At 31.9% G+C, this 12,532-nt stretch overlaps 2 protein-coding genes across 2 annotated transcripts; both read left to right on the forward strand.

Moving 5' to 3' along the window:
• The first annotated feature begins 660 nt into the window (after positions 1-660).
• LOC122607395 (zinc finger protein ZAT10) lies at positions 661-1,718 on the forward strand. The gene has a single exon (XM_043780361.1). The coding sequence runs from the start codon at positions 768-770 to the stop codon at positions 1,509-1,511; it is 744 nt and encodes a 247-aa protein (XP_043636296.1). The 5' UTR covers positions 661-767; the 3' UTR covers positions 1,512-1,718.
• Positions 1,719-4,533: 2,815 nt separating this feature from the next.
• On the forward strand, positions 4,534-7,368 carry LOC122608877 (LOB domain-containing protein 38-like). The gene is made up of 2 exons (XM_043781951.1): positions 4,534-4,720; positions 7,025-7,368. The coding sequence occupies exons 1-2, from the start codon at positions 4,534-4,536 to the stop codon at positions 7,366-7,368; spliced, it is 531 nt and encodes a 176-aa protein (XP_043637886.1).
• Positions 7,369-12,532: the final 5,164 nt, after the last annotated feature.

The following is a 12,532-nucleotide window of genomic DNA, read 5'->3' on the forward strand; positions in this document are numbered from 1 at the left end:
AAATAAAATTAAATAGAAAAAGGTGGGGAAGGGAGGGGAGAAGTGGTGAAGTGCTCCTAGCAATCGGGGAGGGGAGAGGAGGAGAAGAAACATCGAGGAGGGGAGGGGAGGAGTGGGTACCTTCATTGAAGGTAAGACAACACGGAGAAGCTTCAGTGCCGATTCTAGTCCATTCTTTTTGGGATGACGTACTCAACTCCACTTGAACTATGATACCACCACTTGTCATCATATATCTAAAAGAAGAAGATACATTCAACCCCTAACTTCTTATCTTTATCCTACTAATTATATTATCTATTTATTAAAAGTCACACCATATTTCATTTAGAAAAACTAACCATAATAAAACTTAATTATATAGAAATTATTATATTCACAACATGCTTAAATGATCATTTCTTAAAATTATTAACAATTGTTTAAACGATTATTAACTACAACCATGTACTTAAAAAACACCTTTTTGTAAAAAGATAATAACCACACTTTCCACATAAAACCCACATACAACATGTGTCATCCACCAATATATTCAAAGAAAAGAATAAATTAGTAAAAACTAATTTTATCCGCCTACTTTCCTCAAACTTGTCACGCAACTTCCTTTCTATCACCCGTCACCGCTATAACCCTTCCCTTATATACTTCACTTATCTCCCACACTATCTTCACTCAATTCATACATAAAAATATCATATCTCTCTCTTATTATTTCTTCTATATTAAACAAACTTGCTAGTGATCAAACCATCAATCATCATCTAATGGCTGTTGAAGCTTTGAATTCTCCAACAACGGCAACTACACCTTTGTTTCGACAAGATTCCGGCAACCATCTAAAGTATTTGGAATCATGGACTAAAGGAAAAAGATCAAAAAGGCCACGTCAACCAACAGAAGAAGAGTATCTTGCTTTCTGTCTTTTGTTACTAGCCCGTGATGGGCGTGATAAAACAGAAGAATTATCACGCCCACATAAACGGGCTAGCTCACCACCTATGAGTATTGTCCCACCGCTACACTTACTTCATAAGTGTAGCGTCTGTGACAAGGCTTTTGGGTCCTACCAAGCTCTTGGTGGACATAAAGCCAGTCACAGAAAAAATAACCCAGATGAAGTCGAAATTTTATTTAAAGCTGGGGCTGAAACTGAACACGTGGTTGCACCAACAGCCACCACGTCATCAAATAGTGGGACACATGGTGTGATTAGTGGAAGAAGTCACGAGTGTAATATTTGTCACCGGTCATTTGCGTCCGGACAAGCTTTAGGTGGACACAAACGACGTCACTATGACGGAGTTATCGGTGGCGGTGCTGCTCGTGCCGCCAGCGGTATTACGTCATCAGAAGGCGTTGGGTCTACCAATAGTCAACGCGGGTTTGACCTCAACCTCCCAGCGATGCCGGAATTTTTTCCTGGATTCATCGACGAGGAGGTTGAAAGCCCGCACCCGGCGAAGAAGTCTAGACTTTCTCCAAAGTTAGAGATAGTCACACATCATTAAAAATTTTTATATTAGCTTATTGCGTATTTAATTTAATTTACCATATACAATTAGTTTTTGGGTGTTTTAGGAATTTACATTATTAATTTCTAGGGGATTTATTATTAAAAATTTGTTAAGAGTAGGATTCTTTGTACACATAAGTAATTCTGTGTAAATAATTGTTGAATTTGATGAATATGAATTGGATTGATTGATTTATTTGTATAATTTGGGTGGTGGATAATAAGTGTTCAATTATTAACCGGAATTGTTACGCGTTTGCAATAAAAAGAATGCGTGGCGTGTAAAGAAAAGACTGCTGTGATATCGGTGTATAATTTTAACTTGTGTTCTAATCTCTGTTTTCTTTTCTATCTTCTTTGAAATGAGATACGTAACCCTCGGCAATGTTTCGACCAGCGTTTAATGTTCTAATATTGGTCCAACCGTTTTTTTTTTTTTTTTTTTTTTTTTAAAAATCTAGCCGGTTCAATTATGTATGAATGGATGGATAGCTATCAGAGGGCTGGAAAGTGTTGTTTAGGTTTCGGATTTCAAACCGTGTCAAAACAGGTCGACTCTGTTTTACTTGTTAAAAGTCAAACAAAAACAACTTGTATTAAAAATTTGCAACCGCCCCTAACTGCCATAGTTTTAAGGCGGTCAACAGACTTTAAAAGGCATACTAAATCGAAACTGTTTGACTCTTTCTAAAAGGTTGAAAACGAGTCAAGAGGGCGAATAGCCTGAACACAAATTATCCTTCGTATTTCCTTTCTAATTTAAACGTTAGCTCGAATTGAAGAAGAGTGATTAGTGAATCAGCGGTGTTCTCTAGTTTAAAACAAACAGAAGGGTAAGTAACACTCATAATTGTCTTGTACGAATTTTTGGTATTAATATTTTGACGGTATATAATGTAAGTTAAAATGTAGATGATCTTACTTCTATTAAGGTAAAGAGGTTGCTTATGTTATATTTATATTAATAAAAAGCGTCTTTTGCCTTTGCATGCGGTAAGAATCGAACACATAAAGTAAGGTGTTAACCACTTAATTCACCCATGTAATTTTTCTTTTTGTTATTTATAATTAAAATTAATTTGTTTAATAACTTTTTTAAAAAAAAAAAAAATACTTTCTACAAGTGCAAGTATGCAATCATACTGTAACTTTAATAATTAATCTTTTAATTACTTAAAATTAGACTAGGCATTGGGCTTACATCATAGTTGAACTAACTTTCACATATAATAAAAAATAACCTTAATTAACAATTGGAGACGTTTCAACAATTAAATCAAGTTTAAGTTTACTATCAAATCAAAAATGATGGTATCATATATTTTTTAAAACTTTTTAGATATAATTTTATAACTTAATAAATTCAAATATGGGTATTATTAAGAAAAGTAATTCCAAACACTTTATAACTATACAAACTAATCTGTAAGGATTTATAAAAATGACAATATTATCATTTGTTAAACATCTTATTTATGTTTGCTAAATTAAGATTTTATAAAAGTTTAACATGTTATTAGTTATCTCTAATATAAAAAATTGTAAGTAATATCTATGTTTAACTTTACACAATTTTACAAAAGTCATATTTAACATACATATCTTAGTAATAGTTTTTAATACCAAATATTTTTTAAAATAATAGTATTGGGTTTATAGCCTAGTAGCAAAAGGAGTCTTTCAATAAAAGCTCGGATTCGGGGAGACCTGAGTAGCAAGGTTTACTCCTATTAATTGCCGTGCTTTTGGGCGAATTAATATGGAGTTTTCCCCCCTACGAGTATTATGTATTGGGTGAGGTGCTCTCTACTAGAGTGGATCCGGTTAAGACTACATAACCTAGACACCCGTTGTGATATTCGATTCACACTTGTCAAAAGTTTTTTTAAGATGTCTTATTTAAAACAATTAGTTATATAAATTATAATGAAACTTTATATGTATTATAGATCCGCATAATAATCTAGTTTAAAGATTAATAATAATTGGATTTCTTGGTACAAATGGCGGATTCCTTTGTCACATATAAATATAAGTAACAAAAATGGATGAATATAAATATTCGCGAAAGCACGGAGCCACTCGAAAGTCGAAACCAGAGTTCGGAGCTTGTATTCACCTCGATTGGAGATTTGGAGTTATATTCTCCTGATGATGTTTGATACACTTTTCATCACCTTTACGCCTAAATTTGCTATTTGCATACTAGCTATATATATGAAAGTCTTGAAACGTATCTCTTGTAACATGTATTAAAGAAGCACTTCTATTATTTGAAAAAGTTTTAAAACATCTGATTGTCAAGAACCCAAAAAATGTAAGAGGAACTATCATATCTTTTTATTATCTGTTGTTTTAGAATCAAAGTTTATATAAAATTATGTAATTCTCTTTAATAATTTCAGTATATTCGAGAATAAAATCATTTCAAGTTGAATTCAAGTTTAAACACAGAAAAGGAAGGCAAATAATACAGTAGTTGAATTAGTTATGGTATCTATAACGACAGATCGATATGACTACTTTCTTCTTACATTGCACTCTCTCATTGTTTATTTGTTTTGGTTGGAAACCTTTATGTAAGCAAACTTTTTGTACCTTTAGATATGGGCAACAAAATTGTTTACATCTTACATCTCTCATATCCTACGTACTTATTTAAGAATTCGGTATGGTTGTCGTTGTTATGTGGAATCTATACCGAGTGACAACACTTGTACGTTTACAGCTCCAAATATAAGTTATATATGAAAAGTTTAAAACATTATTCAAGTTACATCATGCTGAATTTGTGAAATAAGGATAATAATGTTACATTCCAAAAATAGTAACTACAATTTATTTTTACCCATCAACCCCATCCAATTCTCACAGATGATGCCAAAACCAACCTCTTACTTTTTACTCAAAATCTTTCTTTTAAAGAGTCTTTCATCCTTAAATTCTGCCTTTCCCTTTGATCATAAGAAACCCCCCTCTTTCACATAAGCAAAAAAGACTAGCAGAAGATAATCACAATGAGTTGCAATGGCTGCCGTGTTTTACGCAAGGGTTGCGGCGAAAACTGCGTGCTAAAATCGTGTTTAGAGGGGATCCAATCACCTGTTGCACAAGGGCATGCCACACTCTTCCTTTCCAAGTTCTTTGGTCGTAGCGATCTTCTCAGTTTGATCTCTGCCGTTCCCCCTGGCCACCAACGTACTTGTATGTCCACACTATTCCACAACTCGTTTCATTTGAATGTTTTGATCATGCTTAAGAATTTCATCGTGAAAATTTTGCATGTATATATACATAGTACATTTTAATTTACAAAATACATTGTTTTCAATTGTTAGCACTAGATCAAAACACCTCATTTTGCAATATGAAAATGCAGTAATCATATGTACATAACTTTAATATGGAATCCTTAATTTTCAAACAATGTTTCAATTCAATTTCAAATACTTTTTTCTTGCCATGTTTAAGTTTCACATTTATTATGCCCTCCAATTTTGTCAAACATTGCTTTGAATCTGCATTTTTACTTGTTGTCATTTATTTAATACAAGGTATATATACTACAAAAAATCTCTCTATATAACTAAGAGAGTATATGATTTTACTTATGTGTTACTCTTCTTCACATAAGCTTTTATCCGTGTCAATTTCATATAATTTTGTGTTTAGAAGTTTACCATCTCAAATGCCATGTTATCATCAAATAACACCTCATAAATCTAGGTGTAGTTATACTAATAAATATATACGTAGGTGTTGTTTTAAAAATTGTGTTGAAAGGAGGGATCGAACGTAGAAATCATGAATTAAGGGGGCGCATCATCTACAAGTTAATTATCAACTCATTTGTTATCCTATCATAAAAAAAAGTAGTAATATAGGTTGACTAAAAGTTAACATAGAGCCTCTTATTTTTATATGGGCTTGCCCAATTCCAAGTCTCCAACTAAAGGATCCATTTTAGTTTTCCCTTTAAATTACATTTCAAATGATTTTCGTTTTTATTGAAATTATTTATATCTATGTCTCTATATAATTAAAAAATGATATATCATCCTACATGTAATATAGGATTCTAACTTTTACTTTTAATCATAATAATAATTATTTTTTATTGTTATATTATTTATATAAAAAAAATATGAGACCAATTATATCTCATTATTGTACGGTTTAACCAAAAAATTTAATACACTTCGTTAAAAAAGTATGATTAGTTTTCTTCATGAGAAATTTAAATCTATACATATATAAATCCCTAACTGTTTCAATTTTATTTTGTCACATTGGTTTTAATGCAATTTTGGTTATATATCATATCTCATAATATTATTTTTTAAACTTTCATTATTGACAGAAATTATCCATGCATCATACAGGTTTAATCTAATAGTATATATACATCATTTATCTATGTCATTTTTACTTCTTGACATGGAATGACAAAAAATGGTATCTATATCTATACTACAATTTTTTTTGTTATTTATTTAATACAACGTATATTGGAGTCATAACTCGAAACATACCATTTTAAGAATACTTCGGTCTTAGATTTTGAAGTTTTAATTATTATTACCATTAGGCATATATTTTATCATTTAATATTTATAATATATATATATATATCTATACTATATTATAAAAAGAATAGCCCCATGTTCAAAGTTACATGGGATAAAATGTCTAAAATACCCTTAATGATATATTACATTATTAGTCTTTAATCTTTTAAAGTATCTCAATTAACTCTTTACATTAATTACTTTTACATCAATTATCTATATCACTCGACGCCGCCTCTACCATTAACAGTCGTCCCCCACCAACACCGTCGCCGCCACGAACACCGCCGCATAGCACGGGTACCGTGCTAGTATATATAGTAATTATATATATATATATATATATATATATATAATTATTACCTTTTAACCAATGTACCAAATGAAGTTATTGAAATTTGTTTTTTAAGCTGACGACGACTATGCACAACTAAATTTATCTTTGTAAAAGCACTCATCATCATTATGCATTACGCGAATATATACTACTAAATTTCTAATAACATACATAAAGAACAAAAAATTATTAATAAGCAATCTCATAAACATTTTTTTCTCCAAAATATTTAATTGGTTCATGATGTTATTGCTAAGTTGTTTGAATAAAATCATCTAGTATTAAATAATAAGATGTAGAAATGACCAAACTCTTTTTTATTATCCATATGTGAACTTAATTTCACAAAAATCAAAGAAGAAATACATATATGTAAAAGGGTAAAATTGCTATTTTGAGAATAAGTAAAGTTTATCGTAATATTTTTTTCTTTATATAAATCGTTTGGCTATTTTTAGCTGAATTACTTTAGAACAAAAAAAAAAAAGTGTCATCCATGCATTGTTATGTTTCGATTTTTTTCCCCTTAGTTTTATTGTTTATGGTTTTGTATAGTATTTAACTAGAAAGTTTGTATGTATTGTGCATCTCTTTAAACATTAGCATTGTTCCAATCACTACTCTATGAAGCGGCTGGACGAACATTGAACCCGGTGAATGGTGCTATGGGACTCCTTTCCACTGGAAACTGGCACCTATGCGAGGCCGCCGTACAGACAGTGCTTGATGGAGGTTCCCCGGAACCTCTTGACGATGAAAATTTGATCCCAAAATTTGATGAAAGTTCAAATACTTTTCAAGCTAATGGCGCGTGGGGGAGGATGTTAATAAGCAATGATGACGAGAACTTTCCTTCCATTCCGGTTTACGATGATGTGGCGGAGTTGGGTGTGACTTGCCGCCATGGTGATGGTGAAGAGCCGAAGTTGTTAGACTTATTTAGATAGGGAGGGGGTTCTCTAAAAGTTATCCCAACTATGATATGATGTGGAGATGATTATATTTAATTACTAAATTTTTAGACTAGATGATGCTTCTTTGTTTGTGACCTTTTTAATTATACACAACAAATTATAATACAGAACCATATATCGATTTATCTAGTTTTTGTATACTCTAAATTTTATGTCATGTCAATATTACTTTTACATATTTCATATTATCAATATCAAAGGTGGTGTATGATGCTACTCTTTTTCAATCGACTTTTAGTTTTAGGTTTTTTTTTTTCTTGGACATTGTCTTAATATATACTCGTATATATATATTCTCTTGATCGAGTAAATTTGAATTTCATAACATTAATTTGGGTGTGAACATATTTTATCCAAGCCAACGTCTAAAAAATTATATTTTATATTACCTTTAATTTATATAATTTGAACTAAATCAAAACTTGGATCAAGTAGTTAACAATCTTGTCTTGAAGGACAGATAGACATCATGGATTCGATTCCTACTCTTGTCAAGGCCAGACTTTTTTTTTTTTTTTTTTTTTTCTTTTCAAGCTACAACTGGTATTCGGAGTTTTACTTTTTATAACTTGAACTATCTTAAAATTGAACGCGCAGTCGAGCACTTACTCTAATTACATGGGCCGTGGTTAAAATGTTAAGTAATCAAATTTATATATTAATAAAGGTCAAACAAAGATTGGGCTCCGAAGGAAATTATAGGCCCATGCAGTTAATCAACGCCAACTCGCCAAGTCTCCAACGCCTCTCGCCTTGCAATTTTGCAAGTTGCAACGTATCATCATTAATTTATTTCCATGTACGAAATCTATAATCATGCCCGTTCAATGGACGAGTAATCATAAAATACGTAAATCTTATAATAATTTTGAAACAAAAAGTGTATTACTAATATCACAACTTAATGTATACAAAAGCTAAAAAGAAACATATGAAAATTAATACCATTATAAATATTGATTTCAATTAACTTTTTTTTCCCCAACTTTAATTAAATAAAAAGAGAAATAAAAAGTGTATGACCAATATCACAATTTAATCAATACGAAAGCTAAATTAGAAACATATGAAAATTAACTCCATATAAATATTGATTACAGTTTACCCTTTTTTTCCAACTTTAGTTAAATAAAAGAAGAAACAAAAAGTGTAGAGTATATAATTTGAAAAATACATACTAATTCATTAACAAAAACCATCTCGAACGTTTTGATTTTTATCGGGTTTTTCCACTCTGAAACAATCCGTACATGCACGACACGGAGTCGTAGATGATTGTTAACATGTGTTGGCTTAAGATCTTCAAGATGAATTAATGTAGTCTTATTTTTTGTTGTTGAAGAAGAAGCCATAATAAACCTATATTGGACAACAAATTAAATTAAAATAGATATAATAATAATAATAATAATAACAACAACAACAACAACAATAATAATTACATAACTAATAATAATAATAATTTAAGTTCATAATAAATTTCTTAAAAGTGATGATTTTTAAGAATTAAAAAGTCGAACCTTTTGGTAGTCGACTTGTTTTTTTTTTGGTCGTAGGTTTTTTTCTTGGTTGAGAATATGTGAGGGTTTTTTCCCTATGTTGTATATGTGTGTGTGTATATATATATAATATAATATAATATAATATAATTTTTGAAAGACTTTTAAGGATAAAAAGATTGTTGTACTAATAATAAGGTCGGCCTTTAGATTTAATATTTAACAAAATATTTAAAAAAATAAAGGATTAATGAGGAGGGAGTTTTAGGCTAAAGGAGGGGGATTAGGAGATGAAGACGATGATCGGTTTGAGAGAGGAGAAAGGAAGAAGCAGATCGGAGAAATCGAAGTGTGTGTTACTATGCGTAGATTGAAGACGAAAATGGTTTTTGTTGTGTCGCATGAAATTACATTATTACCCTTGAAAGGGAGCGCGCATAGTAATCAGATTATAATATGAGCCACTCAAATTTTTGATCCGGCGGACACAAGCTGGTCCTAGTGAACCTAAATTAAATGTTGGTCTTAGTGTCACACCCCCAAAATACGGGTCAACGGGTGGGGCGTGACTTCTATAATATCACAACACAAGAGTATAATGAACGACACTAAACGTGGTTGTTTTGAAAACATGCATTTTATAAAACAATATTTATTCAAAGATCCAAAGACATTACATGAAATGGAGTAGTCTTAATTTGAAATCATAAAAAAAAAAGACATTTGATCTACGAATCCATATCCTTAACAAAAGATGGAACAATAGAAGGCATGGTGGGTAGGGTTTTTATTCAACAAGAGCAAACGAACAACCATAGCAATCTGAGCATGACAACATTTAATCACCTGCAATACTTACTAAATTGTGTCAACATAAAGTTGGTAAGTTCCGTAGGTTTTACAAAAACGTTTAGCCATGAACCACAAGACATAAGTTAACCATTGCTTTACCACAATGAAGGTAGCCATTGTTAAACAACAATGCTAGGAATGTAAATAGTATACATCTATATAAGCTCATGATACGAAATTGACACGTTGTTATAGTTTTGCCTCCCGGTACTTGTTCAAGGTACTGAATGTTTACAAATATGTATCACCCATTGGGCTCCCAGCCGTGTTATGCTGGGTGGAGTGTGTTAACCCAAATAGCGCTATTGAACATATCCACGTTTAAATCCATAATTAACGTATCATGATTGTGAGGACTTGTTGCGAAGATAGTAACTTATAATAGCCTTGTATACCATTGTGCATGTACTTGTGTTCATAAAAGTAAGAGTATGTATTGCAGCCCAAAATGTATAAGTAAGATGAGGCTAAGGAGATCTCACCTTTAGTTCAAAGTAGCAAATATTAGCAAATAGAGAATCCTCTTGAATGTGTTAACCTATAGAAATAATATATAAACTTGTCTTAATAAACTATACTATTATTTCCTAAGGAATTTCCCTCTTTTTCCAAATAATATTGTTTAATGTGATTTTAAAAAAAAATGTTTCTTTATGTGATAATGGTAGGGGTTGACAACGTGCTAGTCGGAGATGGCCTTTTCATGGGTTTATATATATTTATATATATAATAATAATAATTGTATAATATAATAGTAATATAATAGTATTATGGTTGTTCTCCCATACAACCTATACACGTGAAATGACAAAGAAGTATGGTTGTATGTTGAAATAACTCATAATATGATGTGACCAATTTATATCTATCGCCCACATCGTTATTGACCATTTTATTAAGTGTTTTAAGTTGATTTTATGTGCATTTGGCGCATTTATGGTTTTTGTTAGTGTTTTCAGACTCTAAACAGGTTACATGTTCATTTGGCACATTTTTGGATGATTTTTGGTCAAGTTATTGATTCATGAGATCGAAAGAGTTGATTAAGTTGAGAAGATAGAAGATTTTGGCAAGTTTACAAGTTGAAAGGAGGTGGTCGTGGATTAGAAGAATTGGACTGCGCCGTAGTTGGAGCATCACCAGCCCACTGCGCCGCAGTCAGCTAGTGGAATAAAGAACATTCCGTCAGAAGATCTGGACTGTGCCGCAGTGGAGGTGACCAAAGCCCACTGCGCCGCAGTCAGCTAGTGGAATAAAGAACATTCGGTCAGAAGATCTGGACTGTGCCGCAGTGGAGGTGACCAAAGCCCACTGCGCCGCAGTCATACATGATGAAAACGAGTCCCAGATCAGTGAATTAAGATTGCGCCACAGTGGGGGCATTTCTCGCCCACTGCGCCGCAGTGGGAAGACGGACCCGAAGGGTTTTGGCCGATTTTTGGCATCAGCTTTGAGGAGGTATAAATAGAAAATAAAACCTAATTCCAAAGTTTATCAAAAGTCTTTCTAAGAGCTGCTCTACAAGAGATTATTTCAAGGATCAAAGGCTTGATTTTCATCATCCGATTCATTGAAGATTCACGGGCACCCACTTAGATCGTATCTAAATTATTGTCTTGAAATTTTACTTTTCAAGAACGATTGGTACATCATGTTCTTCCTTTATTTTGATTGTTATTTTTAATTAATCATGTGTGGCTAAAAATTCAATCATCCACCTTGATGAAACTAGACGAATAATGTGATTGCTATATGTTTTAATTTAAGAGTTGTTTTCAATGGTCGTTGTGTCGAGATCTTGATGATTTAATTTCTTTTAATACATTATTATGATATTGGTGGCATGTGTGTTCTTCGTTAGTGGTACTAGTTGGATGCATATGTGATTTTCAAATGGTTGTTTGTCTATGAGCAATTATCACCAGTTCATGGTATGATAGTGAATATCATTTTAATAAAAAGGAGTCATTTTGTCAACGTGTTTTATAACGGTTGGTGGTACCACATTATTTTCACATAGGTACAATCGTTAATTCGATAGTCAAACAAACTAATTGTTGGTAAGGTTGTCTAGGCATTGGTGGTACCGGCTTGGGTAATTTAACTAGCAACTTAGGTTATCGGGTAATTTGCTCACGGTTGGTGGTACCACGTGAGCACCTTAATCTTTTTACGATTATCTTTTCAACTCAAATGAATTCGGTCTTATTTGAATGCAATCATGTTTGAAGTCTAGTGAATTCAAGGTGGATGATCCTTATTAATATTGTCTGAAATTTTTCTTTACTTTTATGTGTTTTGTCTTTTAAATTTATTTTAATTTATTTGTCAAAGTGAGACTTGAAGCAACACCTTGTTTTCTAAACCATTTTACCAAACAACTAGTTCAAACCAATCCCCGAGAACGAACACGAACTTACCTCTTAACTATATTGCATACGAACGAGTCCACTTTCCGGTAGTGTGTAGTAGTGAGTTTCAAGGTATTACTAGTTTATAATTTTTGAACTCGATTTAGCACATCATAATACATCCGCAATCATTCTCCCTCACAACCTATACAAGTGCACCGTTTTCCATAATAGGAGTTGAGCAATTGTCAATTAGGTATAGTTGGGAGTTGGAATAACCACGTATTATAAATATATGAATATATGTCATGAGTTGGGCATGGTGGGTCAAATTATAATAATAATAATATATACATATATAATATATACATAAGTATTTAATGGGCATTTATCTAGCACATTTCTCAAACTTTACCAACCTAGATTATCACAAC

This window comes from Erigeron canadensis, chromosome 7, assembly GCF_010389155.1.
Source record: "Erigeron canadensis isolate Cc75 chromosome 7, C_canadensis_v1, whole genome shotgun sequence".
NCBI classification, from domain to species: domain Eukaryota; kingdom Viridiplantae; phylum Streptophyta; class Magnoliopsida; order Asterales; family Asteraceae; genus Erigeron; species Erigeron canadensis.

Bases quoted from the DNA above. Each gene is read 5' to 3' on its own strand.
- LOC122607395 (XM_043780361.1), top strand. From the start codon at position 768: ATGGCTGTTGAAGCTTTGAATTCTCCAACAACGGCAACTACACCTTTG.
- LOC122608877 (XM_043781951.1), top strand. From the start codon at position 4,534: ATGAGTTGCAATGGCTGCCGTGTTTTACGCAAGGGTTGCGGCGAAAAC. The intron at 4,721-7,024 runs GTATGTCCACAC...TTTAAACATTAG, and splicing joins CCCTGGCCACCAACGTACTT to CATTGTTCCAATCACTACTC.